The sequence below is a fragment of the Bos mutus genome, chromosome 23 (assembly GCF_027580195.1).
Source record: "Bos mutus isolate GX-2022 chromosome 23, NWIPB_WYAK_1.1, whole genome shotgun sequence".
NCBI lineage: Eukaryota > Metazoa > Chordata > Mammalia > Artiodactyla > Bovidae > Bos > Bos mutus.
The window spans coordinates 23,358,802-23,385,699 of record NC_091639.1 but is presented as its reverse complement, the minus strand read 5'-3'; the positions used below and the strand labels follow the sequence as shown (position 1 = coordinate 23,385,699).

General features: G+C 48.5%; 3 protein-coding genes and 1 long non-coding RNA gene across 9 annotated transcripts in view; 2 read left to right on the top strand and 2 right to left on the bottom strand.

Annotated features, from left to right (window-relative positions):
* The window catches only part of NCR3 (natural cytotoxicity triggering receptor 3), a 32,213-nt gene extending 14,096 nt beyond the window's left edge, over positions 1-18,117 (top strand). The window contains exons 2-6 of one of the 2 annotated variants that reach the window (XM_070361143.1): positions 15,570-15,656; positions 15,789-15,845; positions 17,248-17,592; positions 17,763-17,870; positions 18,004-18,117. In XM_070361143.1, coding sequence (XP_070217244.1) covers positions 15,570-15,656; positions 15,789-15,845; positions 17,248-17,592; positions 17,763-17,870; positions 18,004-18,050 — 644 coding nt within the window. In that variant the 3' untranslated portion in view covers positions 18,051-18,117. The remainder of the gene's footprint in view (positions 1-15,569; positions 15,657-15,788; positions 15,846-17,247; positions 17,593-17,762; positions 17,871-18,003) is intronic. The other variant, XM_070361144.1, reaches the window with a different exon arrangement.
* On the bottom strand, positions 1,186-16,742 carry LOC138985024 (uncharacterized). Its single transcript, XR_011462260.1, has 3 exons — positions 16,091-16,742; positions 4,604-4,706; positions 1,186-1,253 (listed from the first exon to the last, which is right to left on the bottom strand). It is a non-coding gene; the product is annotated as an uncharacterized lncRNA (long non-coding RNA).
* Positions 18,118-18,485: 368 nt separating the features above from the next.
* On the bottom strand, positions 18,486-21,358 carry LST1 (leukocyte specific transcript 1). Of its 4 annotated transcripts, none has more exons than XM_014480958.2 (4): positions 20,213-20,380; positions 19,729-19,842; positions 19,465-19,487; positions 18,486-18,927 (listed from the first exon to the last, which is right to left on the bottom strand). In XM_014480958.2, exons 1-4 carry the CDS (start codon positions 20,244-20,246, stop codon positions 18,616-18,618), a joined length of 483 nt encoding a protein of 160 aa, XP_014336444.2. In that variant the 5' UTR covers positions 20,247-20,380; the 3' UTR covers positions 18,486-18,615. The 4 variants fall into 4 exon arrangements, with proteins under 4 accessions (XP_014336444.2, XP_070217251.1, XP_070217250.1 ...); XM_070361150.1 differs by lacking the exon at positions 20,213-20,380 and adding an exon at positions 21,238-21,358 and having other exon boundaries at positions 18,487-18,927; XM_070361149.1 differs by having other exon boundaries at positions 18,487-18,927; positions 20,229-20,347.
* Positions 21,359-21,431: 73 nt separating this feature from the next.
* Positions 21,432-26,173, top strand: LTB (lymphotoxin beta). Of its 2 annotated transcripts, XM_070361145.1 has the most exons (4): positions 21,432-24,318; positions 24,737-24,788; positions 24,985-25,056; positions 25,540-26,173. In XM_070361145.1, the coding sequence occupies exons 1-4, from the start codon at positions 24,157-24,159 to the stop codon at positions 25,992-25,994; spliced, it is 741 nt and encodes a 246-aa protein (XP_070217246.1). In that variant the 5' UTR covers positions 21,432-24,156; the 3' UTR covers positions 25,995-26,173. The 2 variants fall into 2 exon arrangements, with proteins under 2 accessions (XP_070217246.1, XP_070217247.1); XM_070361146.1 differs by lacking the exon at positions 24,737-24,788 and having other exon boundaries at positions 25,540-25,704.
* The last annotated feature ends 725 nt before the right edge of the window (positions 26,174-26,898 follow it).

The window sequence follows — 26,898 nt, the reverse complement described above, 5'->3', positions numbered from 1 at the left end:
GAGAAAATAACATTCTTCATTCCTCTAAAGGAGAGCCCAGGGTGTACGTGTAAGAAATGTTCTGATAAACCACAGGGGAAGGTCTGTAAGACCCCAGGGGCATTGATTCTCAGGAAGAGAGAATCTCTGAACAGGTCTGGAGTTTCAGGTGACTGAGGCCCAGGTTTCACAAGTCTGGACATGCAGGTTTGGATAGGAAGCTGAGGAAAGGCAGACTAAATTTTTCTGTACTCTGGACCGGAGAAGAACCTGAAGTCGCTGGCAGATCCGGGAGGGTGGCGAGATGGGTGCAGGGTCTGGAAAGGAAGAGACACTTCACTTCCATCCTGGTGGCTCCAGAGAGGCACTTGGAAATACAGAAGTGTCTGACAAGGGAGTCTTAGTTTGTTTGCTTTAGGATATGCAATGTAATCCCTTCATCTTATCTCCTTTGAAACTTTCAGTGAAGTCTACAGATCTCTGAAATTTGAGAATTTAAGTAGAATCTTTGGTGGGAGAATTCCCTGATGATTCAGTAGTTAGGACTCCAGTGCTCTCACTGCCTCAGGCCCAGGTTCAGTCCCTGGTCGGGGAACTAAAATTCCACAAGCTGCGTGGCACAGCCAAAAAAAGACAGTGGATTCTTTGGAGGCCGGTGGTGCTGAAAGAGACAGTGTTAGTGGATACAAGAGCCAAGGGTGAGGCTGACCTTAAGGGTGTGAGGGATGCTGGTCACTGTGGGTTCAACAGAGTGGGAGTAGCTCCCCACTCCTTACTCAACAGAGTGGGCAGCAGCCCCTGATAAATGCCCTCCTAGGCACACTCCTTTGGGCCAGTGGCTCTAGGGGAGACGAAGACTGTGCGTCCCCCTCACTGAGACACTTCTGTCTAAACTCCCTGCACTGAGCTCCAGCCACAGTCTTAGTACTGATGGGCACACCTTTGCTTTTCTCTGTCCCCCACCCCCACCCCAACCTATTTCCCCTTCTGCAGAAGGGAGTTTTCACTTCTCACTGCCCTTGCCCTGACCCATATGCGTTGGGGAGATGCTGGAGGGGACTCTAGCCTCTTGAGTTCCCTTTATTGCTATCTCTTCCTCTGCAGGGAAGACTGCAAACCTGCCCTCCCGAAGGTCTCAGTGCCTAGTGGGGGAAATCCATTTTTTAGATTCATATGCTAATTCAACAAATGTTTATTGAGTACTTACTATATGCCAGGCGCCTTGCTTGGCCCAATGAACCAGGTAAATGTAAACTCTGGTCCTCATGGACAATCTAATTAAGGAAGACAGATAAGAAAAACAAGTATATCAAAGATGGTAGGTGCCTATGGAGAAGAGCAAAGTAGGGAGGGGGATAGGAAGGGCTGCGTGGACTGCAGATTTAAATAGGGTGCTCGGGGGACTTCCCTGGTGGTCCAGTGGCTAAGGCTCTGTGCTCCCAATGCCAGGGGCCCGGGTTTGATCCCTGGTCAGGGAACTAGATCCCACATGCTACAGCTAAGAGTTCTCATGGTGCAATGAAGATCGAAGATCCTGTGTGCCGCACTAACATCTGGCGTTGCGAAATAAATATTACTTAATAAATAAATGAGGTGCTCAGGGAGGCTTCCCTAAGAAAAGGATATTTGGGTAAAGATTTCAAGCAGGTGAAGGAACAAGCCTCGTGGATATGCAGGAGAGGAGCACTTCAAGCACAGGGAACAAAAAATGCAAAGGTCCTAAAGTGAGGACATGTCTGGATGTCTGAGTATTCGTGAAGCAGCAGGAGGCCAGTGTAGCTGGAGCTGGGTGTGTGAGGGGAAACAGGCAGGAGATGAGGCCAGATTGCCTACGGCCTTGTAGGCTGTTGGGGAGAATCTGGCTTTTATTTGGACTGAGATTGCCTCCCCACGCAGCCTTTCCCTGAAGGTGACTTGGCAGACGACCAAGGTGAGGCAGAACTGAGATGCTCAAGAGGACTCCCTGGGAAAGAGAAAGTGACAGCTACTCTTACCATGGGCCAAAAGTGAAGAGCAAAGAGCAACAAGATAGGCAAATGAGTGAAACTCAGCATAAACACAGACATGGGAAAGCCTGTGAAGAGCAGTGATGCAAGAAGACGCCTCCCACCCAAACCCAGGGGCCTGTGCCACCCCCACCCCACCCCACCCCACCCCCCACCCTCCACAGACCGAAGAGAGTCTGCAGTCAGAGCTGAAGGGGAGGCGGGGCCTCTGGGCAGAGAGCTGCCAGGGAGCCAGGAATCCACCATGAACCTGGAAATAAGGGAAGTGGGTAACTTTCTGACAGTGAGGCTGCAAACTCTAGATCTCAGCAGAAACAAGCAGTCTCCTTAAAGCAGTGGCTCTCAATGAGTGATCCTTCCACCAGCATATGTCAGAAATGGATCCATCCCAGACCTACCGAATCAGAAACTCTAGGGGTGGCGTCCAGCAATAGCTTTTCAACAAATGCCTCAGATGATTCTGACACACTCAAGGTTGAGAGCCACGGGCCCTGAAGTGACTAAGTGACTCCCCAGCCTGCAGGACTTGCTGTACTCACCAAAGGTATAAACGTGGCTGAAGTATGTGACATTGGGCAGTGGGACTGTGGGTCTTGGAGGCAGAAAAAAGGAAGTGTCTCCAAGACTAGGGTTGTTAGTGTCCAAGCCAAGCAGTCAGGGAGAGAATGCTGAGCTGGCTCAGGAAATGGCCATCTAGAACCCTGTGAGGTTAGCATCCTTTATGAGCCTAGTGCCCTGTTGCTAAGGGGTAGGGGGGCCTTGATATGGTTCTACACTCTGCAGGGGAGCTCCTGTTAGAATTAGGCCCTCTGTGTACCTCCGCAAAGAAAATACACGGGCTAGAAAGCTTGTCTGTGTGTGTGTATGGGGGGGTGGCATGGATGTCTTCTGCTTGCCCCCTCCATTTTCCCTCTCCCACTCTGTTCTCTGTCCCAAGAGACTAACCTGTACAGACCATGCCAAGGGCACCTCTGACTTCTGGCTGTTTTGGCTAATGGGGAGCCTGGTAGGAAAAGAGCAGGGCGGGAGAACATTAAGTTAAGGGTATTCATTCCTCTGGCTCCTTTCCTACAGTCATCTTGGGCTGGCTGACACCTCCATCTATGGGCAATGCTCCCCTCCAGGCAACCTGCTCTACATGACTCTGTCCTTTTCCAGGTTTCAGAAGTCCAGGGAATAAATCTCAGGAGGTCTGTGAAATTTGGAAAAGACGAAAAAGTACATCCTCTTCTCACATCCAGCATTACATGTGTCACCTTGTCAAAGACCACTTCACAGTTTTAAAGTTATTTTTTAAATTAATTAATTGTATTTATTTGGCTGCCCCAGTCTTTTAGTTGCCGCATGTGGGATCTAGTTCCCTGACCAGGGATCAAACCCGTGCCCTCTGCATTGGGAGCACAGAATCTCAGCCACTGGACCATCAGGGAAATCCCTAAAGTTCTTACTCAAGCCAGCAACAATGTCTTTTATACTAATATACCTTTATTAAAATCTAACTTCAACTTGCCTGCATTTTAAATCTCTTGTCTTATCATGTGGTAGTAAGTACATGGTTTATTCTATCCCAACATTTATTGATATTTTGATAACTGAAACAGTGTAATGGTTTTACTTTGTTATATATTTTTTAATTTGATGTACCAGAATGCCAAAGAGATTTATGGCACAAAATGAGTTAGAGCCTCTGCCATAATCTCTTCTCTGCTCATCCCTTTGGGCCGGGGTTGCAATATCCCTTGTGATTCAGTAAACCCCTCTGTGCTGTGCTGTGCATAGTCACTCAGTTGCAGACGACTCTTTGTGACCCCACGGACTGTAGCCCACCAGGCTCCTTTGTCCATGGGAATTCTCCAGGCAAGAATACTGGAGTGGGTTACTATGCCCTCCTCAAGGGGATCTTCTCAACCCAGGGATCAAACCTGGGTCCCCCTCATCGCAGCCAGATTCTTTACCATCTGAACCACCATGGAAGCCCCTGAATCCCTGCTACTGCTGCTGCTGCTGCTGCTGCTAAGTCGCTTCAGTCGTGTCCGACTCTGTGTGACCCCAGAGACGGCAGCCCACCAGGCTCCCCCGTCCCTGGGATTCTCCAGGCAAGAACACTGGAGTGGGTTGCCATTTCCTTCTCCAATGCATGAAAGTGAAAAGTGAAAGTGAAGTCGCTCAGTCGTGTCTGACTCTTAGTGACCCCATGGACTGCAGCCCACCAGGCTCCTCCGTCCATGGGATTTTCCAGGCAAGAGTACTGGAGTGGGGTGCCATTGCCTTTACACCTTTGTAAATACACTATCTCCTCAAACCCCACTACACCCTTGTAAATAAACTATCTCCTCAAATTAATCAAATTTGAAGATGTGATTTCCGGCTGGGACCCTAAATGATCCGTGTGTGTGTGTGTGTGTGTGAGAGAGAGAGAGAGAGAGAGAGTTGGGGAACTGGGAAGTAGCAGGTCTCTGGTCTCTGCAGCCTTATTTCTTATTGTAAATGAACAAAAGGGCATCCTGGTGTTTGCACCAGACAGGAATTGGTTAACCAAAGGCTTTCCCTGAGGCCGGAGAACAAGTGAGGATTCTGAGCTGACAAGGGACAGCTCCATAGAGCCATAACCAACTCACCAAGGTTGCTACTGCCAAAGATTTCTCTTTTCTAAAAAGCCTCCTTGTAGAGCTTTGAGGGGAATGTGGCAGCAGTTTATTTCTAAATTTCTCTTCTTGACACCTGTAAAGAGATTGGAAACACACACACCACACTACATTTTCAGTGAAGCTAGGAGATACAGAGTGCCTACAAGCTCCAATTTATGCATCTGTGTGACCAATTCCCCACTGAGCAGGCAGTCCCAGGCATCCTTCCAGAAAACCCGCCGAATAGGGAGGGTCCCAATGACTGCTTAAAAAAAAAAAAAGCAAATATTCCTTCCTGGGAGGAAAGGCCTAACACCTGGAGAGAAAAGCTAAGAGCGGTGCTGACTGAGCAGATTCAAATACCAGTAAAGGTGAAGACAGAATGCTTTTGTTTTTTAAAAAATATTTCTTTATTTGTCCGTGCTGGGTCTTAGTTGAGGCACGCGGGATCTTCAATTTTCGTTGTGGCATGTGGGACCTAGTTCCCTGACCAAGGACCAAACCTGGGCCCCCTGCACTGGGAGTGTGGAATCTTAGCCACTGGTTCAGTTCAGTTAGTCATGTCCGACTCTTTGCAACCCCATGGACTGCAGCACGCCAGGCTTCCCTGTCCATCACCAACTCCCAGAGTTTGCTCAAACTCATGTCCGTCGAGTCGGTAATGCCATCCAACCATCTCATCCTCTGTCATCCCCTTCTCCTCCTGCCCTCAATCTTTCCCAGCATCAGGGTCTTTTCCAATGAGTCAGTTCTTCGCATCAGGTGGCCAAAGTATTGGAGTTTCAGCTTCAGCATCAGTCCTTCCAATGAATATTCAGGACTGATTTCCTTTAGGATGGACTGGTTGGATCTCCTTGCAGTTCAAGGGACTCAAGAGTCTTGTTCAACACCATTGGACCACCAGAGAAATCTGAGAGAATGTTTTAAAGCACCCAAAGGGACCCGGAGGCAGCAGATCTCAGAAAGTGCCAGCAAAATTCTCCTTTTAATATTAAGTTCATCACCTTAGGTGAACTTGGGAAACAGCAGCCTGTGAGCTCTTCTGTGAAATAAAGAAGCCTAAGGCTGGGGGTAGGCAGTAAATGCTTGCTTAACTGGGAGAGGTTCTCAGAGGTTGTGGGGGTAGTGGCTATAGAGAGGTACCAAATTTTAAGGAAAATAATCCATTGTTATGGCAAAAGAGGGGCTTCCCTGGTGGCTCAGATGTAAAGAATCTGCCTGAAATGCTGGAGACCTAGGTTCAATCCCTGGGTTGGGAAGATCCCCTGGAGGAGGGCATGGTAACCCACTCCAGTATTCTTGCCTGGAGAATCCACATGGACAGGGTAGCCTGGCAGGCTACAGTCCATGAGGTCGCAAAGAGTTGGACACGACTGAGCGACTCAGCACAGCACATGGCAAAGAGAAGGAGTCCTTGAACTTGTAAATCTGGAAAGCCATCCTGCCCCCTGCCCCAAAGGTCCTGCTGCTAATAGTTTAGAAGAATCTAGCTCATTTTTTTTTTTTTTTTAACTTAAAAGTTTCTCTCTCTGTTTTTTAAAAGACATTTATTTTTGGCTCTATTGGGTCCTTATTGCAGTGTGAGGGCCTCTCGTTGCAGAGCACAGCACAGACTGTAGAGGGCGGTCTCAGTAGCTGTGGTACCCAGGCTTAGTTGTGTGGAACCTTTCTGGAACAGGAACCGTGTCCCCTGCATTGGCAGGCAGATTCTTAATCACTGTACCACTAGGGAAGCCCTCTGGCTCATTTGGATGAGTAACAAAAAGAAATGACCAAAGCTTCTGTTCAATTAACTATGAAAAAAAAAAGGTAAAGAAGAAGGAATGCAATTTTCCAAAAGGTGACAACACACCAGAAATGTATTGCCAAAAGCAGGTGGAAATTGTTTCTCAAAATTCATCATGAATTGAAAAACAACAAAACTTAGTGTCAACTTCTAGCAGTGAAGGAAGGACGCCTGTCAGAAATGCAAGTATCCCCAGAAAAGATGATGGGTAACATGGGGGTATTAAGAGGAACAGGAGGAGAGGTGTAAAGGGAAAAAAAGACAATCATTTCAAAAATATACACTAAATTTAATGAGAGAAGGAAGCATTTTATATACAGTCCTAATTTTTTAAATCATAGATAACTGTTGTGAAATATTTTCTATTTTAAAAATCTGAGTCATTGTTTATCATGAACAGCTTTTGTAAAATGCTTTAATTGTCAAACCCATGCCCCTTGCAGTGGAAGCAAGAAGTTTTAACCACCAGGCCACCAAGGAATTCCCGGTTAAGTTTTATACTATTTAGTAAATTCTGGTTTTAGGTTTTTTAGGGTCTGTTTTCTGGCCACTAGGAAAACAGAAAAAGTTTTGTGGTGGTCAGAAAACAGAAAAAGTTTCTGAACTTACTTCATAAGATTAATATAACCTTGTTCCAAAAGCTAGGCAAGGCTTTTGAGAAAGAAAAGTTATTAAACAATTTCCTTTATGAACATAGATGTGAGAAAAAATATTAATAAAGCTGGTAAAGAATCCGCCTGCAATATGGGAGACCTGTTTTCAATCCCTGGGTTGGGAAGATCCCCTGGAGAAGGGAAAGGCTACCCACTGCAGTATTCTGGCCTGGAGAATTCCATGGACTATAATATATAGTCCATTGGGTCCCAAAGAGTTGGACATGACTGAGCGACTTTCACTTTCAGGATAATTTTTATATGATTGGAGTGACCTTTGTTTTGATGATTTTATAGCTATGTGGGCTTGGCAATATTTTTGGTGGTTAAATTTTGAATGTCTGATTTGACTTCTTTAATGGTTTTAGGTATATCAGGCTTCTAATTTTTTTTGAGTCAGTTTTGGTTATATATTTTTCTAGGAAGTTATTTTGTCTTATCAAAATTTGTAATATAAATATCTAATGTATCAGATATTGCATTCCCTATAAATTACTTTTCTGTGTATATGTGTATGCCTTTTCTCTTCATGCTTTACCAATTTGATGGGAGATTTTTTAATATAAGTAGTCTCTGTAAATATGTATTTTTCTGCTCTAGTGTTTGTTTTCTAGTTCATTAATTTCTAAAAGTATCTTTATTATTTCCATCCTAAATTTTGGGTCGTTATTCTGTGTACTTTTTCTAATTTCTTGAAATATCTGTTCAGTTCATTGATTTTCAAACTTTCTTTCCTAATCCTCACATTTACTTTCTTCCATGAATTGTTTTAGCCACATCTCACAGCAGTTTAGATAGGCAGTGTTTTCAGCCATTCAATTGAAAATAATTTTTTTTTTTTTTTGGCCATGCCTTGTGGCTTGTGTGATCTTAGTTCCTGGATGATCCAGACCCTGGCAATGAAAGCACTGGATTCCAACCATTGGACCACCAGTGAACTCCCATTCAAAATATTTTAAATTCCATTATATTTTCTTTTAACATTTCAATTATTTAGAAGTATGTTTTTAAAGCTTATAAATATATTAAAAATGCATTTTAAAAAGAAAGTTTGCCTTCTTTTTTTAAATCTTTATTGAATTTGTTACACTGTTACTCTGCTTTATGTTTGGGTTTTTGGCCACGAGGCATGTGGGATCTTAGCTCCCTGACCAGAGACTGGTCCCACACCCCCTGCCCTGGAAGGTGAAGTCTTAACCACTGGACCACCATGGAAGTCCCAGAAATGCAGTTGTAAATTTTCCAAGCCCATGATAAATATTCTTGTTATTATTTTATGTTATCGTGGATGTTGGTCAGGAATTGTGTTCTAAATTATTTTGATTCTTTTTTTAACATCTATCTGTGTACCTAAAAATAATGGATATTTTCTAATTATTCTAATATTCTACGTAGTCCCATTCGATCAAGCTTGTTAATTGTCTGTTTTCACTCTTTCATGTCTTTAGTAATTATGTGCTTGTTTGATTTATCAGTTTCTGACAGATGTAAGGTAAAGCCTTCCTCTAATATTCATTTTTTAAAAACAGGAATCCTTGCACAAGAGTCTTCAGGCACCCAGAAGTGGTCCCAGCCAGCTAAGTGTCAGTGTTAGGAAAGGTTTCTCAGTGGGGGTGGTGGGGGTGGGGTGATCAGTCCTCAGAGGGAAAGGTGAGCACTTTGCCATCATTAACTCATTCTCCCACTCAAAGGGAAATCAGGGAGAGAGGGTGAGAGATGGAGTAGGGGAAAGAGGTGTCCTGTTGGGGAGGGACAATGTGGAGAAAGATGGGAAAACAGAAGGAGATGCAGCATGCAGGTAGAGAGATAGGAAGACACCAGATAAAGATGGTGAGACAAAAAAGAGTTGTGGATAGAGACGTATGAGAGACAAGGACAGAGGTGAGAGCAAAATCAGGGAGGATGAAGATAGGGTGCCTAGCACAAGGAAGGCACTCAGTAAAGGCATAGTTGAATAAATAGATGGATGAGCCTTGATACTCAGAGGGGGAGGCGTGGAATGGATATTGAGAAGAAACCACTGTCTATCAGAGAAGCAATGTCCTGGTTTCATCTTGAGATGATGCGGGCCTTAGCTAGAAGTAAGAACCAAGAGGCAGAGAAAGACCCTTAGATATCCCAGAGGCAGAGTGATTAGCACTTGGGGATTGTTTGGACGGGGGAACGGAAGGAGAAGGCAGCATAGGACAAGTCCCGGGATTTTGCTTTGAATGTCTGGGTAGATTGTGTTTCCATTCACTGAGGTGGGGAATGTAGAAGGCTGACCCAGTTTGGGTGGACATTGATGGTTTTGAAATGCCTGTGGAACATTCTGGGGATATGCCTAGAGAGCATATCAGATTTCAGAAAAAGGCCTGAGGCAAAGGTTGGAGATTGAGATGGAGATACAGGTTGAGAATAGCATTGGTTAAAACTGTGGCTGTGCGGTTTCTTTCTCCAAGGGATTTTCCCAAACCAGGGATCAAACCCTGGTCTCGCAAATTGCAGGCAGATTCTTTACCATCTGAGCCACCAGGGAAGCATCTTGAGAGAATTGCCTGGGTAAGCCCATGGTAGATGCTCAGTTAGTTGAATGAAAGTAGGAGAAACAACGCAAAAGTCTACCAACAGGAGAATGGTGTGAAAGCGCATGTGGCGGGTACAGGAGCCAGAGGGACTCAGGTCTGGTTGCTTTTGTGTCCTTGAGAAAGAAGAGGTAAGATGGAGAAAAGATCTGAGGTATGGGTCACACAGAGTCAGGGTGATAGTTGGAGTAGACAAGGCAAAGCAACTGTGAAATTGGTGTGTTGAAAAATAATTGGCAAATTATGTGCAAGAATGTTCACAGGAGATGTATGCGTAATACCCAACCAATAGAAATAACCTAATACATCATCAAGTGAATGGATAAGCAAGGTGTGATACATCCATAAATGAAATACCACTCAGCAACAAAAAGGAACAAACTACTGATATACCTAGATCAAAACAGATGAATCTCACAGGCATTATGCAGAATGGAAGAAGCGGGGTACAGGAGTGTATGCTATATGGTTCCATTTGTATGAAGTTCAAGAACAGATTAAACTAGGACTTCCCTGGTAGCCCAGTGGTTAAGAATTTGCCTTGCAATTCAGGGGACTCAGGATCAATCCCTGGTCAGGGAACTAAGACCCCACATGCCTCGGAGCAACTAAGCCCGTGTGCTGCAACTACTGGAGCCCATGTGCTCTGGAGCCCTCGATCAGCAGCTACTGAGTGGGTGCACCACAACTAGAGAGTCTGTGTGCTGCCGCAGAAAGATCCGGCATGACACAACGAAGACTGGACACAGCCATGTAAGTAAATATTGTTTTTTTTTTTTTAAAAAGAACAGACTAAACTAATCTATAGGAGTATAAATCAGTAGTTGCTTCTGGGAGAGGAAAAGGATTGACCAAAGAGGGGCATAGGAGAATTTTCTGGGGTGATGGAAATGATCTGTATATCAGTTGCAGTGCAGTTTACATGGGCTCGTATCTTTGCCAGAGGTCATCAAACTCTACACTTAAGATCTATGTACTTTACTGTAGTTGCGGCTCATGGGCCGTAGAGTTTAGGGCTCAGTGGTTGTGGTGTGTGGGCTTAGTTGCTCCACAGCATGTGGGATCTTCCCAGACCAGGGATCGCACCCATGTCTTCTCCGTTGCAAAGCAGATTCTTGTCCACCAGAGAAGTCCTTGGATGGAATTTTTTCAAAAGAAACGTTTACCAGCTACTCAAGAAGAAAGACAATAAATAGGAATAAAAAAGTTATGGAATGGATGTACAGATATCTCTGGTTTGATAAATCTGACAGTGGTCTGTCTTAAGGGCCAATAAACTCCCAACTTAGAACAGGAAAAGAGGTGAAAAAACAAGCTCTAGGAGTTGGTGGACTCCGGGAGTTGATGATGGACAGGGAGGCCTGGCATGCTGTGATTCATGGGGTCGCAAAGAGTCGGACACGACTGAGCGACTGAACTGAACTGAACTGAGGAGTTGGTGATGGACAGGGAAGCCTGCTGTGCTGCAGTACATGGGGTTGCAGAGAGTAGGACAAGACTGAGTGACTGAACTGAACTTTACTGTATATATTTATATCTGTATATAAAAATATCATATACACGGACATTAAGTCTTCTAGAGAGATGGCAGAGGTTGAAATAGAAAGCTGGAGAGCCAGGGGCCTGCTCTTGGTGAATGTGAGGGAGTTGGACCGTGACAGCGAGAAAGAGAGGCAAGAGACTTCCCTGGTGGTCCAGTGGCTAAGGCTCTGTACTCCCACTGCAGGGCTCAGGTAGGATCCCTGGTCATGGAACTAGATCCCACATACCTCAGCGAAAAATCCCATGAGCCACAACTGAAAGATGCCCCAAATAAGACCTGGTGCAGCCAAGTAAATTTTTTTTTTTTAAAAGAGGCCAAAGGTGGGGTGAACCTTTGAGAAGTCATGGTCAGAGATTGAGGGTATAACCTGGGAGCCATTAATTAGTCAAAAAATATTTATAAGGACTTGACTGGAGAAGTTGGAACAACATGGAACAACAGACTGGTTCCAAATAGGGAAAGGAGTACGTCAAAGCTGTAGATTGTCACCCTGTTTATTTAACTTATATGCAGAGTACATCATGAGAAACGCTGGGCTGGATGAAGTGCAAGCTGGAATCAAGATTGTGGGAGAAATATCAATAACCTCAGATATGCAGATGACACCACCTTTATGGCAGAAAGTGAAGAAGAACTAAAGAGCCTCTTGATGAAAGTGAAAGAGGAGAGTGAAAAAGTTGGCTTAAAGCTCAGCATTCAGAAAACTAAGATCATGGCATCTGATCCTATCACTTCATGGCAAATAGATGGGGAAACAGTGGAAACAGTGGCAGTATTCTTTTGGGCTCCAAAATCACTGCAGATGGTGACTGCAGCCATGAAATTAAAATTGCTTACTCCTTGGAAGAAAAGTTATGACCAACCTAGACAGCATATTAAAAAGCAGAAGCATTACTTTGCCAACAAAGGTCCATCTAGTCAAAGCTATGGTTTTTGCAGTGGTCATGTATGGATGTGAGAGTTGGACCATAAAGAAAGCTGAGCACCGAAGAATTGATGCTTTTGAATTGTGGTGTTGGAGAAGACTCTTGAGAGTCCCTTGGACTACAAGGAGATCCAACCAGTCCATCCTAAAGGAAATCAGTCCTAAATATTCATTAGAAGGACTGATGTTGAAGCTGAAACGCCAATACTTTGGCCACCTGATGCGAACAACTGACTCATTTGAAAAGACCCTGATGCTGGGAAAGATTGAAGGCGGGAGGAGAAGGGGACTACAGAGGATGAGGTGGTTGGATGGCATCACCGACTCAATGGACATGAGTTTGAGTAAACTCTGGGAGTTGGTGATGGACAGGGAAGCCTGGTGTGCTGCAGTCCATGGGGTTGCAGAGTCACACACAACTGAGCGACTGAACTGAACTGAACTGACTGACTGGAGAAGTTCCCCACGTCTCACCCTTGCCAACACTTGGAGGAGGAAACACTAGGTGAGATGGGGTCACCTGTGCTATGATTCCAGAAACTCTTCTGTTTTTTCACCTCTTTCCCTGTTCTAAGCTGGGAGTTTATTGGCCCTGACCAGCCTCAAGGCAGACCACTGTCAGATTTATCAAGCGAGATGTGTATACATACATTCCACAACTTTTTTATTCCTACTTCTTGTGTTTCTTCTCAAGTAGCTGGTAAAAGTTTGTTTTGAAAAATTCCATTCAAAGACTCCCTTAGTGGATAAGAATCTGCTTTGCAATGGAGGAGACACAGGTGCGATCCCTGGTCTGGGAAGATCCCACATGCTGTGGAGCAACTAAGCCCACACACCACAAATACTGAGCCCCGAACTCTAGGGCCCAGGAGCCGCAACTACTGAAGCCCGTGCTCCTAGAACCTGTGCTCTGAAACAAGAAAAGCCACCGCAATGAGGAGCCTGCACACTGCAACCAAGTGTAACCACTGCGTGCTGCAACTAGAGAAAGCCTGCAGAAAGCAAAGAAGACCCAGCACAGCCCAAAGCAAAATTATTTAAAAAAGAAAAATTCCATCCTTGATTTTGCTGAGCTAATTGGCACAGGTTAAAGTTCTTTAGAGGCTCTCAGAGTTATTGAATAGGGTCCTTGAATCCACACATACACCAGGATTTATTCTAGATGGTCTTTAAAACAAGCCAAGTACGGTCTTCAGAATCCACAACATTTTGGGATATTGGAAATCTTAGGTAGCAAAAAGAGGTGGAAAGAGCAAAAAACCTTTGAGTTCAGGCCCAACTGTACCACTGGTCATTCTCGCCCAGGACTGGGAGGGAGATAAAGGCTAACATAACATACACTGACTCTGCACTACAGTGGGGTCTGGAAACCGACAAAAGCTACTCCCATTTTACAGATGTGTAAGTAGTGGAACCATTATTCCCGTTCACGTTGCCTTGACTTCTAAGCCTCATTGCCCTGAGACATGGAGTAGTGCCATGTGATCGAGTCTGTGAATTAGAGTTTTATCTTCAGGCCAGTTGCCCATTTCAGCCCCTCACCCCCACTCCACTGGTGGTGACCTTCCCTCCTTCCCCAAATCATGGGATTCTCACAGTTGAGTGGAAGAGACAGTTTGCTCCACATTCACCCTTTGGGTGTGAGGATGGGTTATTGACAGGACAAGGCAAGGTATGGAACAGAGCGAAAGCTACAGTTAAGGCCCAGTTGTGAAGAGCCTTGTACTGGGGCCTCAGGCCGCCGCATGCTCTGTGGCCACCAGGGGGCGGTCCTTGCCTTGCTATGCCACCTCATCTCCACACCCTCTGGTTAGATGACCCTGAAGAGGCTGCCACTCCGCTCACTAAACGGCTGAGTCAGTCCTTCCCAGACTGTGAGGTACCTGTGCTTGTCTAGGTGGTTCAGAGAGGTTCAATAATTTGTCCAAGATTAGGTAACTAGTTTGTAGGAGAGTTGGCGTTTTGAGCACAGCCTGACTCCAAGTCAGCATTCTTAACCATAAAATTACAAATTATCCAAAAAAAAGCTCCAGATCACTGCTGTGGAAGATGGAGAACTACATGATCTATGAGTGTGCTGTGAAACAGCAAGAAACTTGGTCAGAAAGAAAGAATATGGACCGCTATAAAGGGAGTCACAGAAAAACTGTGCGGTGAGGGCTGGGCAGATTTCACCCAGCGTTCGTATATGTCATCTTTCTTTTCTACATGTTGTGTTATCTCATGTAGGTGGCTAATACATATACAAAAGCGTGTGGCACACTTGTACTAATCCCTGTGTAACTTTGGACCTATGTGTAACACAAAGTGTCTTTAAAAAAAAAATTAAGTAATCTTGGCCGTGTGGGTCTTTGTTGCCGTGCGAGGGTTCTGTCTATTTGTGGAGACCAAAGGCTACTCTGGTTGCGGTGTGCAGACTTCTCATTGAAGTGGCTTCTCTCATTGTAAAGCACAGGGTCTAGGTGTGTGGCCTTTAGTCGCTGCAGCGCATGGGTTCAGTAGTTGCAGCGAGGAGGCTCTAGAGTAGTTGCTGTGCAGCAGGTGGAACCTTCCCGGACCAGGGAAGGGATGTCCCCTGCATCAACGGGCAGATTCCTACCCACTCTACCACCAGGGAAGTCCCACAGTGTGTCTCCTTTCCTTTGTGTCTGTGAAAAATGCATTTCCCATAGTGGGGGCACCTTGTAATTTCTCAAGAAATGTTAGCTAAAGAATGAATAAAATAATAAAGATGAGTGACTTTACCTGAATCTGTGTAGAACACACTTGGTCAAGTGGACCTCTTTGAGAGGTGTATTCCTTTAATGGAGATCTGAATCTGAATGAATCCAAACTTGTCCATCAGCTACACCCAAGTCAACACAGCCTAAGTGAAACTGTGTATGTGTGTTAGTCGCTCAGTTGTGTCCGACTCTCTGTGACCCCATGGAGTGTTGCCCACCAGGCTCCTCCGTCCATGTGATTTTCCCGGCAAGAATACTGGAGTGGGTTGCCATTTCCTTCTCCATGGGATCTTCCTGACCCAGAGATCAAACCCAGGTCTCCTGCATTGCAGGCAGACTCTTTACCATCTGAGCTACCAGCAAAACAGGGTGATTGCTGTGCAAATACAGCTTCCAGACAAAGCCTCTGGCAACTCACTGCCGCTGCCACCAGTCAGCTGACTTCTGCTAATCCTCTCATTTACAGAATTTCTTGAGCAGCCCTAGCAGAGGGCCCTAACTCGAGGGGAGGGAATGAATGGGGTGGACCTGGGTGCTGTTGAGCCAAGGGGAGGGGAAGTGGGTTAGCTCTGGGCTCAGAAAAGCTCTTGGAGGCTTATTCTTGGTAAAGGGTTAGTCTTCTTGAACCTCAGAAGATGGGGGAACCACATCCTGATCTCACCCATCCACCCACCCACCCACCTAAGCATTACCAGCCATCTAAGCCACACCCTTCCCCTTAAACACTTATGCAACCGGCCCCCACTCTGCCCCCTCCTCCTAGCAATGCAGATATCACCGTCAGCAGCATCCTCTTTCCTCAGGGAAGGATGCGTTCGGTGCCTGAGGTCCCAGGGAGTTAAGGTCCTTGGTAAGTAATGTGTGAGTCCTCTGTGTCATAGGAAGCTCCCCACCCCCCTCCAGTGACCAAAGGCCTGGTCACAAGTAGTGGGTCATTCTCCTCCACCCAGACCTCACTGCTCATGTCCCTCCTCATCAACAGGAACACCCTCCGACATGGCCCAGATGCTGTTGTTCATCTTTATCATCATCCGTCCAGGTGACGGGGCTTTCTCCCAGGAGCCTGAGGGGTGTGGGGCTGGGAGGAGGAAGGATGGGGAGGCTGGACACAGATGTCCCAGAGGAACAGACTGGGTGGGGGCTGAAAAGCAGGGGTCCCTCTGTAAAGCTGAAACCCGGTGCACTCCTCCAGTTTGCAGTTCCCTCCGTGTCACCTTCTGGGAGGGTCATTCCCCAGCTTCCATGCTAGAACTCTTTTCTTCCCAGTGAAAGTTAGTTGCTCACCTGTGTTCCACTCTTTGCGCGACCCCATGGACTGTAGCCCTCCAGGCTCGTCTGTCCATGGGATTCTCCAGGCAAGAATACTGGAGGGGGTTGCCATTCCCTTCTTCAGGAGATCTTCCCGACCTGAGGATTGAACATGAGTCTCCCACATTGCAGGCAGATTTTTAACCATCTGAGCCACTAGGGAAGCCTTTTTCTTCCCAGCCAACTTCCTAACAAGATAAAGTCTAAAGAACCAGAAAAAAGGGCTTGAAGGAAGGGGTCAGATTTTTTTAAGGGGTCAGTTTTAATTCGATGAGTTTAATAAGCTTATTAAACTAGGCTTATTATCTAGGGTTTAGATATAATTAGGAGTTTAGGAATTTAATTAAATCTAAGTTAAGTTTCTTAATGAAACTGATTTTAATTATCCGATCTACTCATTAACTAAATGCAATGTGGACTCCAGACCTACAGCTTCAGCATCAGCAGGGACCTAGGGCAAATTCAAATATTTTATTCAGAACCACGGAATAAAATATTCCAGCAGTGGGGTTTGGGAATCTGGTTTAACAAACACTCCAGATGTTTCCAATGAGCTCTCAAGCTTGAGAATCACTGAAACAGAAGAATGAGTGGTAAATTTCATTAACTGGAGAATTTAATCAAGAATTTTAATAGTTGATGTAATTCATCGATTTACATGAATTCACTAGGGATCCCCATCAATTATAGCCATGGCTTTACCTGGAGATTTACTTAATGATCTTTAACAAAAAAACAGTAGTAAGATGGTATGGTGCGGAATGCTATTAGTACTAAAATAATACCTGGAATAATATAATTAATGATATTAGTTAACTAGGCAGCCACATTCATTAATGAGCTTCACTTTAACTGTGACAAGTTAAATTTCAGCAAAATGTTACTAGTGGACAGAGCTAGAGAATGATGGGAGAGGGTAAGAGTTGGTATGAAAAATAATTTGAAAAACTGTTTAATAAGCAATGTTAAGAAATTAGATTGGTAAAAAGGGTTTAATGGGGCATCTAAAGTACTTGTCCCTGGGGCCCTCTGGGGGTGGGCGTACAGCGGGGACATTCTACCACAAGCTCTCAGGTCTTTTCTCTCTGGAGTAACTGGGAAGGCGCTCCTCTGTGTCTTCTCTCTGCCCCCAGGATCTTGTGTTCTCTGGGTGTCCCAGCCCCCTGAAATCCGTACCCAGGAGGGGTCCCCCGCCTTCCTGCCCTGTTCCTTCAATGCCAGCCAAGGGAGTTTGGCCATTGGTTCTGTCACATGGTACCGGGACAAAGTGGCCCCAGGGATGGAGGTGAGGAATGAGACCGCAGAGTTCCAGGGCCGCCTGGCCCCTCTCCCCTCTTCCCGCTTCCTCTGTGACCACCAGGCTGAGCTGCACATCTGGGACACCCGAGGCCGTGACACTGGAGTCTACGTGTGCAGGGTGGAGGTGCTGGGCCTGGGTGTCGGAACAGGGAATGGGACCCTGCTGGTGGTGGAGGAAGGTGAGGTGCCAGAAAGCCATGTCCCCTTGACTAGAGGCCCCACCCTCCCTGATAGTAGAAAGTCCCTCCCCAAGGCCCGCTGCCCTCCCCGAGCCTCTGCACACTTCTACCCAGGGCCTCCTCTCCTGAGCCCTTCTCCCCCTCCTCCCCAAACCCCCCGCAACATGCAGGACCTCCTCAGCTAGCGGCTGGCACAGTCCTCCTCCTTCGGGCTGGATTCTATGCCTTCAGCTTTCTCTCGGTGGCTATGGGCAGCAGCATGTATTACCAGGGCAAATGTGAGTGTTGGAGCCGGGACACATGGGCATGGAGATGGGAGGGCACGTGAGAAGGCTGGAACCAGCAGAGATAGAGACCAAGAAGGAGGAGGAGGGCTGCAGCACTGAGGGATTCCTGTGGCCTCTCCTCCAGACCACTGTCACAAGGGAACACCCTGTCACTCCTTGGATGGCCTCTGATGAGTGATTCCAGACCCCAGTGATCCCAAGTTCTTCAAGAGACCCTAATAAATTCCTCTCTACCCCATCATCCTTCTTATGAGTCTTGTGTATTTCCTGCTCCATCTCCAGATGCTCCAATGTGTCCCATTCTGGATTTTCCCAACTCTTACCTCCTGCGACTAAATCTGGTCTGGAAGGGTCCAAGGAGGGAGCTTCCTAGCAATCCTGCCCCCTCCCACCACCATCCTGGGACTCAGCACACCTCTCTCTCCTGCCCAAAGGGCTAAAGCCCTTTGTCCTGAGAAGAGCGGAGTATCTGACATGACTGGTCCTACTGTCAGTGGCCCACAGGCAAATACTCTTCTCTGAGCTTCAGGGGAGCTTGGGTCCCCAAACACCCTTCCTCACCCAGTGAATCCCCCTACCTGACCCCAGAATGAGTGGGAGGATAAATCACTTAGGATTCTGTTTTGTTTTTAAGAAAGGCCATTTTATTATTATTTTTGGCCACTCAGCAGGTGGGATCTTAGTTCCCTGACCAGGGATCGAACCTGTGCTCCCTGCAGTGGACATGTCCAGAGCCTTAAGCACTGGACAACCAGGGAAGTCCCAGTAATTTAGGTTTTGATCTTGGCCCTGTGGAGCTGGGGCTTGAAATAGATGAAGCCTGAGACACGGAGGGTGGCGAGACCATGGTCTTAACTGGGTGAACCATGGGATGGCCGTGGGTTGGGGGAGGCATCTGCAGGTATTCAGGTGGGTTTGTTCTGGCGATGCAGGCATAGTCCCCGCTGGGGTCCTCCTTGTTGCCTTCCCTTTTTCGGATGTCTGGTCCCTCCTGTTCCGGCAGCCTCAGCAAGGACGCATAGTGGAGCTCCTGTTCTGAGGCCTGGACCTGGGGCCCGGACAGAGGGCACTGACGGGGTCCCCAGGAGTCTCCCTGCTCTGTCCACCCCCTCCCTAAGTTCTGCCACTCCCTGCTCCCACTGCCACTTTTTAAAATTTTTTACCTCGTTGCCTCTCTTTGTGCTCCATCTATAGCTCTCTCTTCACCTCTCTTTCAGTCTATCTTGTCCTTTCCTCTTCATATCTCTCTCATTCTCTCATTTTCTCCCACTTCATCATGCTTAATCTCCTTCTCCTTTTTCTCTTGGTTTCTCTCATTTTCCTTGTGCCTCTCATTCTCACTCTGACTTCTCTGTCTCACTCTGTCTCCAATCTCCCTCATTTCTTCCCCCCTCTCTCCTTTGTCTTATTCCCTCTTTCCATCTCTACGCCTTTCCTTTCCTCTTTTTCTCATTCCTTATTTCCCTCTTTCTGTTTCTCTCTTATTTCCTGTCTCCCTCATGCTCCCGTTTCTTTCTGCCTTTTGCTCCCCCAACTCCACCGCCTCTTGTTGCCCCCTCACCCTCTTCCCTGCCCCCAGACTCACCAAGCTTCTCTCCAGCCTCCTCACTGGAAGGAAAGAAGAAGCTCAGCTTGGCTGTGCCCCGCCCCTGTGCCACCTCCCAGCCCTGCTCACACTCTCCCCACCCCCACCAGGTGTTTCCTCACTTGCCAACCTCCTGGGGTTCCCACGGCCAAAGCCACGGCCTAAGCCACGGCCTCTCTCTTGGGACTGTCTCCGCCCCCCTGCATCTGCTTTCTGCCCCCTTCCTCACAGAGGGGGAATGAGGGAGGTGCAGGTGGGGCTCACCTCTCCTGTGGAGCCGACACAGGCAGATGAACAGAACGACCACAAGCAGAAGCAGGAGCATCCCCAGCCCTAAACCCCCAAATAGGTACAAATCCTTTTTCTCCCACGTCATTCCTGTAGGGAAAAGGGGTAAATATTAGAGGGAACTTTTTTTGCTTCAGTTCACCCCATCCCCCTCATCTGTTGTGAATCTCAGCTTCTCCCTCTGATAGTTTTAGAGACAAAAAAGATTCTCCCAGAGATTCTTCACTCCAGACTGTGTTGACTCACTTCTTACCATAGGTGTCCATCCCTCACCGGTTACCTCACTCCTTCCCAAGACCATTCACCCTTCAGAAGCTTACCACCGCCACCCCTGCCATCTCTGGGCCTCCCCATGAAGTCTGTTCCCCCAGCACTGGTTGGTCCCAAGAGGCCCTGGCCACCTACCCACGAACCGCACACACCACTTTTTACCCACTGCTCCCTGTGCACCACCACCCACCTGTGCAGAGGGTTACCTTGCCATCTCCCCTCATGCTTTCAGGACTGAAGACTAGCCTGTAGGTTGGGAAACCTAGCACAGCTCTTCGAGGCTAAATGGCCTGGGGTGAATCATGTGCCCCAAGTTCCTCATCTGTAAACTCGGGTGTCTCTGTTACAATAGTTTCCCAAGCCGGGAGCCTTAGATCTGTATTAACCCCGAATGGGGTGGGGGAGGGCACTTTCTGTTTGTCACTGCTAATCAGCATAACACTGTAGGGTACTATGGTGCCCATTCCTTGGTGAAGGTTCTGAGACTCGAGGCTGGATCCTGACAAGGACATCCAGCCCAGAAGAGGCAGAGTTGGGGTTCAAGGCCAGGTCTGTCCAGCTCCAGAGCCTACCACCTTTCCCCTACCCTAAGCTGACGAGCTGGTTCATAGGAGCCTTTCCAGCACCAGCTAGCTCTAAGTTCTGATGAGGAGGCTGAGGGAGGAGCCGAGGCCTGGCAGGAAAATAGGGAAGGCGGTGTCTAGCACCACCTGGCAGAGCAACTCAGGAAAAGGGGGGCCCCAGCTTGGCTGGTGTGGAGAGCCGCTCTCCTTGAGCAGATATTGCTGGGGCTAAAGTGGGGCATGGAGAAGTGTCTGGGGCCCATAACTTCCCCTAAGGCACTTCCTGTCTTACAACCACTGGTTCCTGTTTGAGGGCAAAGAAGGGGCTGCTGACTTCAACCAGAGCCAGATGCACTGACCAGTGTGTGGAAACTGAGACTGACCTGATTTAAAGAGGATTCCTGGGTAGGGGTGGCGGGTGGGGAGCAGAAGCAGAGGTGGAGAGGAGGGCCTGAGGTGGCCATGCTGGGAAGTGGGGGCAGAAGAGGATGGTTTACACTTCTTTGGGGAACAAAGACAGAGGCTGGACAGAGGAGTCCTCCAGGGCCCGGGGAACCTCAAAACTATATTTTCCCTTCCCTTATCTTAGACTCACCTCACTCTGGGGTATGACTGTCCTCTCCCTGGGTTTCCCCCGAGGGTCCCAGCTTACCCAGAGCCTGTGGCCTGTGGATGAACGGACTGCAGACTGGCCGGAGCTGCCCTGGAGTGGTGTTGCCATCTTAGACATTCCTGCCCCTCCCCTCTTTTAACTTCTCCCCCAGCCTGGGTTCCTCCCCAGCATGATCAGGAGAGGAAGTTAGGCTCTGAGGGTTGGGGTTACAACGTCTTTTCCTTTCAGACTCCCAGGACTGTAACTCAGCCTGTCATCCCCTTTCACCCCAGCCCTCCTATTGATCCTGCAAGTCTCAGTGATCATGTACCTTCTAGATGCCTGCCCTGATTCACTTTTCCCAATTATACTGGGTCCCTGAGAGCCATGATCCTGGTGTGTGTGAACATACACCCCCAGCTCCCAAGACAAACTGGTGGATTTGGGTAACTCTCCTGGTATTCTGGAGCTGTATCTAACAGGGCACTTGATTGATGGATGAACAACAGGAGACAGAGACAGCCAGACTAGATCTACATGAGCACTGCTGATAGATCTAAGACAGAAAGTTGACAACAAGCTGGTGTTGGGAAAGGAGGTGCAGGCAACCCGGGTGGATTTCCTGCAGGGAGCAGCATTCTGATGTTGAGCGCAAAAGTAAGTAAGGGCAGTAGTCGAAGGCCTTCTGGACAGAGACCTGGATGAAGGAGAGGGAGACGGATGCTGGAGGATGGCACACCTCATCCTTGCAGAAGGTGAAGACTGGGGAGCTCACATGGAAACAAGGACTGGAGAGAAGATCTGGTGCCTGGGCCCATAAGCATTTGCATTTCCTCCTCCAAATTCAGAAACTTTCTGCTACTTTTCCCTTCCCCCATCCACAGTGTTCCCCATGCAGGACAGTAGGCCAATATTTTTTTTTTTAATGTTTTATTATTAAAATGTTCAAACAGAAAAAAATTTGAAGGAATTATACAATGAACCCATTCCTACCATCTAGATTCTACAATTAATATTCTTCCATATATTTGCTCTATTACATATCTATCAATCCATCTCATTTTTTGATGTTTTTCAAAGTTGCAGACATCAGTACATTTTACCTCTAAACCCTTTACTATGTTTATCATTGACTCGAGTTCAGTATTTGTTTCCCCATTTCTTTTTTAGGGGGTTGGTGAGGAAGGCAAGATTTACATACCCTGAAATGGACAAATCTGAAGTCAGCACTCAGTTTTTAAACTGTCTTGTGGTTAACGGTATAGAGCCAGACTACCTGGGTTCAAATCCTGACTCTGCCACTCCTGTGTGACCTTATAGAAGTTCTTTAACCTCTCTGTGCCTCAGTTTCCTCTTAGAGTGTTTATCAGGATTAAAAGCATGATTATATAGGACTTCCCTAGCAGTCCTTAAGAATTCGTGCTTCCATTGCAGAGTGCATGGGTTCCATCTCTGGTCGGGGAACTAGGATTCTGTATGTTGTGCACTGTGGCTCCCCTCAAAAAGCATTCTTGTATATAAAGTGTGTCGATCAGTGACAGGCACACACCAAATGCTATTTTATATATATATATTAGCTATGTTATTATTATTATTATCTTAACACACAGAGGACCTTTGCCAACAAAGGTCCATCTAGTCAAAGCTGTGGTTTTTCCAGCCGTCATGTATGGATGTGAGAGTTGGACTATAAAGAAAGCTGAGTGCCAAAGAATTGATGCTTTTGAACTGTGGTTGGAGAAGACTCTTGAGAGTCTCTTGGACTGCAAGGAGATCCAACTAGTCTATCCTAAAGGAAATCAGTCCTGAATATTCATTGGAAGGACTGATGCTGAAGCTGAAACTCCAATAATTTGGCCACCTGATGTGAAGAACCGACTCCTTGGAAAAGACCCTGATACTGGGAAAGATTGAAGGCAGAAGAAGATGACAGAGGATGAGATGCTTGGATGGCATCACCAACTCCTTGGACATGAGTTTGAGCAAGGTCCAGAAGTTGGTGATGGACGAGGGAAGCCTGGCGTGCTGCAGTCCACAGGGTCGCAAAGAGTTGGACATGACTGAGCGACTGAACTGAACTGAACTGAACGGAACCCACAGAGATATCAAGAAAGGGAAATGATCTGGGACCATTTGCAACTCCCTTGACCTGGTCTTTCTTCCTTTCATCTCCTACTGCTTTGCCTCCTATACCATTCATTTTGTCCTTACTGCTTTCTTTTGCTTACTCATTCATTCTTCTGTCCTTTCTTCACTTAACACTTAGTCAGCGTGGGGCTCATTCTAGACTGCAAAGCTCTTTGTGGGTGGGTGCTCATCGCACTCCTGTCTACACTGTGTAACAAGGAAAGTGATGCTCTATTTCCATCCCTCATCAGTGAGTTAAGAGTCTGTGGGGAGGCTGAGGACCTCTTCAGCTGCCATTACCGTGGACTGGCTTAACTCTTTCTCACCCAGGTCTGGGGGGTTGGAGGGGCAAGGGAATGGGAAGAGGAGGTCAGTCCAGCCTGGGGACAAGTTCTTCTTAGGGACCCAGACACCCATCCCTGAAGACTCCAGTTCCAGCCCTTGGTCTCAGGGCTGTGGATGCAGCCTTCCCCTCAGCACCCACCTCTGGGGTACAGAAGATTGCAGACCCCACTGGCAATCTGGAGCAATCTGTGTGTTCTCACTGTAGCTGCCCGACTTATGGCAAGCTAGCTTCCCTCCCAGGGCCTCAGTCAGTTTTCCTTCCCACTGACTCAGAAGATCTGTCAGTCCCCCTCCGGCTCTACCCTGAAAGCCTGTCTCTTCACCTCCGACTCCTTCCCCAGTTCAGAGAACCCAGGCATCCAGCTGCCTCACCCCAGCTCTGGGTAAACAGGAAGCAGGGTGAGGGGTGTGCGGAAAGTCCCAGCCAGGTGTATGGGTCTTTGGGGAGAGGGTGGCCCCACCCCTGAGGTATGAAAGCCCCCCTGCCCGGGCCCTAGCTCAGTCTCCATGGGGGAACGGGGGCTGGAGGGCCGGGGTAGGAGGCCCCAGAGGAAAGGATGCCTGCTGCTGGCTGTGGCAGGAGTCAGTTCCCTGGTGACCCTCCTGCTGGCCGTGCCCATCACTGTTGTGGCTGTGCTGGCCTTGGTGCCCCAGGAGCAGGGAGGATTGGTGAGTGGCTACAATAAACCCTCCACGGGCCGGCTATTGCCCATGCTCACTCACCTCTGGCTATGCCCCTCGTCTTATCTTGCTCAGCTGGCTTGGCTGTCCCCAGGATGGAGATGTCCTGTCTGTCTCTTTGCTGGTCCTCTTTTCATGTTCGTGTGATGCTGTTGTGTCCCGATGTCACCAAGCCCCTTCCTGGTCGTATGTATGTTTCTTCTCCTCCTCCCAAGACATACTAGGGCCTCTGTCTCTCTGTTCAAGTATAGCCACCTCACTAGCTCTCCATTCCAGGGAGGTGTGGAGGCTGGGGCTGGTGGGAGAAGCCCCAAGTTTGGAGCTTGAATCTATGCTGGGAATGGGAGGGCTGGTGGTTGGCATCAGTTAAGAGGGAACTCTGGGCGCTGTGACCCCACCCACTCAGGTAACAGGGACGGCTGACCCAGGCACCCAGGCACCTGCCCATCAGCGATTTGGTAAGAGCCCACCATTTTACCCTCCCTTCCCTGGCTCTGCCCCTCAGGGACTCCCAGCTCCCAACCATCTGCATCCCCAGATACTCTCTTCCTTCAGGAATCCAGATGCCCCATCCCTGGGCCCTAGCACCTTGTCCTCTGGGGGTGACCAGAGGACACCCTGTCCCCAACCGTGGACCCTTCCTACCTCTTCCAGAGTCCGGGGAGCTGCCCGAGGAGGACTCAGAAACTGATCTCAGCCCTAGGCTCCCAGCTGCCCATCTCATTGGTAAGGATCCCATCTCATTGGTAAGGATCCCATCTCATTGATAAGGACCCCATCTCATTGGTAAGGACCTCACGGACCTGAAGGGTCCAGGGTGCCAGTTCTGCTCACCCACGGTTAGAGTCCCTTTGCTCTGTCACTGCGGCGCTCCCTTGCCCACCCACTTGACCGCAGCGATCTTGCCCAGCCTTCCGCTCCACCAGCATTCTAGCCTCTTGCTTCCCCGCCCCACTCCCGGGAGGAGGGAAAACCCGGCCTGGATCACCCCACCTCAGCATTCCGCACCGCACACCCAGGTGCCCTCAGTCCCAACTCGTACTCATTGCAGGAGAGCGCCATCAGCCCGCTCCCCTACCCAGCTGGGCTCCTGCAGGGGGTTAAAAGCCCTCAGTGTACCCCATGCCCATCCTCCCAGAAGCCCCCGGCCTGGATCACTCCTTTCAGGATCTGATTTCCGAGAAAGCCGACGGGCCCATTTCTCTGCAGGCGCTTGGACCACCGGGCAGGGGCTAGGCTGGGAGGCGAAGAAAGAAGAGGCGTTTCTGAGCAGCGGGACGCAGTTCTCGGGTGCGGAAGGGCTGGCCCTCCCGCAGGACGGCCTCTATTACCTCTACTGTCACATCGGCTACCGGGGCCGGGCGCCCCCTCCCGCCGTGGAGCCCCTGGACGGCTCGGTCACGCTGCTCAGCCGGCTGTACCGGGCGGGGGGCGCCTATGGATCGGGGACCCCCGAGCTGCTGCTGGAGGGCGCGGAGACCGTGACACCTGTCTCGGACCCCGCCAGGAGGCACGACTATGGGCCCCTCTGGTACACGAGCGTGGGGTTCGGTGGCCTGGTGCAGCTCCGGAGGGGCGAGAGGGTGTACGTCAATATCAGTCACCCCGACATGGTGGACTACAGGAGAGGAAAGACCTTCTTCGGGGCGGTGATGGTGGGGTGAGGGCTAGCTGCATCCCTAAGAACAGCTACTGCCTGATGAGAGTATGTGAATGATGCAGCCCAGTCACTGGGGACCCAGACACTGGGGACCCCATGGCTGTGGGGAAAATGTAGATGACTGTTTGGAAACTGATTTTTGAGCCGGATGAAAATAAAGAATGTAAACTTCAATGTTGCCAATACAAATGCAGAGATGCTAAGGTGTCTTCATTTAGGGTAGGTACACAAGTGTGGGTTAAAGATTCTCCTTATTTTTCTGGTTGCTTGAAACAATTCATAGCACTTGGCATGGCCTCTGTTCCCTGGGGTGGGGGATCTGTGGGTCCCACCCACCCTCGCCTCTGAATGACTTTTCCCCGACATTAGCCCATTTGGAGGGTAAGAAGAAAAAGGCCCTCCACAAATGCCAAAGCATCTCCCAGCACCCACATTCTCAAGGCCACGCGGTCCCCCCAGACTCAGCACTGCACTCTTCTCTCTTGGGTCCATCCCAGTAGTGGTGGGGTCATTGCAGGGGAAGGCAAGCACCACTCAGAATGGCCCAGTTGGCAGAATAAACCTGAATAGGGCTGATAGTGAAGCACTGGGCAGACTGGCACTTCTCTGCTAGCTGCCCCGTTAGCCACAGTCAAGAGCCACAGCTGGGGGAGCAGGGGTGGGTGGGTGGGTGGTGGTGAAGGATGGGGTAAAGGGAGGAGGCTGAAGGAGAAAGCTGGGAGGGTGATTGAGAAAGGGAGATGCTGGGGCCGGGGGTAGGGTGGGGGGGTGGTGCCTGAGGATACCAGGGAAAACCTGGAGAGGAGGGGGAGGAAGAACTGATGCCACCTGGCCCTGTCCAGGGAGAGATGGCACATCCTCACCACTCATTCACACTTCAGGTCCCTTTTCCATGAGTAGGCAAGTGT

Bases quoted from the DNA above. Each gene is read 5' to 3' on its own strand.
- LTB (XM_070361145.1), top strand. From the start codon at position 24,157: ATGGGGGAACGGGGGCTGGAGGGCCGGGGTAGGAGGCCCCAGAGGAAA. The intron at 24,319-24,736 runs GTGAGTGGCTAC...CCACCCACTCAG, and splicing joins CCCAGGAGCAGGGAGGATTG to GTAACAGGGACGGCTGACCC. The intron at 25,057-25,539 runs GTAAGGATCCCA...ATTTCTCTGCAG, and splicing joins CCCAGCTGCCCATCTCATTG to GCGCTTGGACCACCGGGCAG.
- LST1 (XM_014480958.2), bottom strand. From the start codon at position 20,246: ATGAGGGGAGATGGCAAGGTAACCCTCTGCACAG. The intron at 19,843-20,212 runs GTGGGTGGTGGT...TTTTCCCTACAG, and splicing joins CAAGGTAACCCTCTGCACAG to GAATGACGTGGGAGAAAAAG. The intron at 18,928-19,464 runs GTGAGTCTGGGG...TCCGGGCCCCAG, and splicing joins GGAGGCTGGAGAGAAGCTTG to GTCCAGGCCTCAGAACAGGA.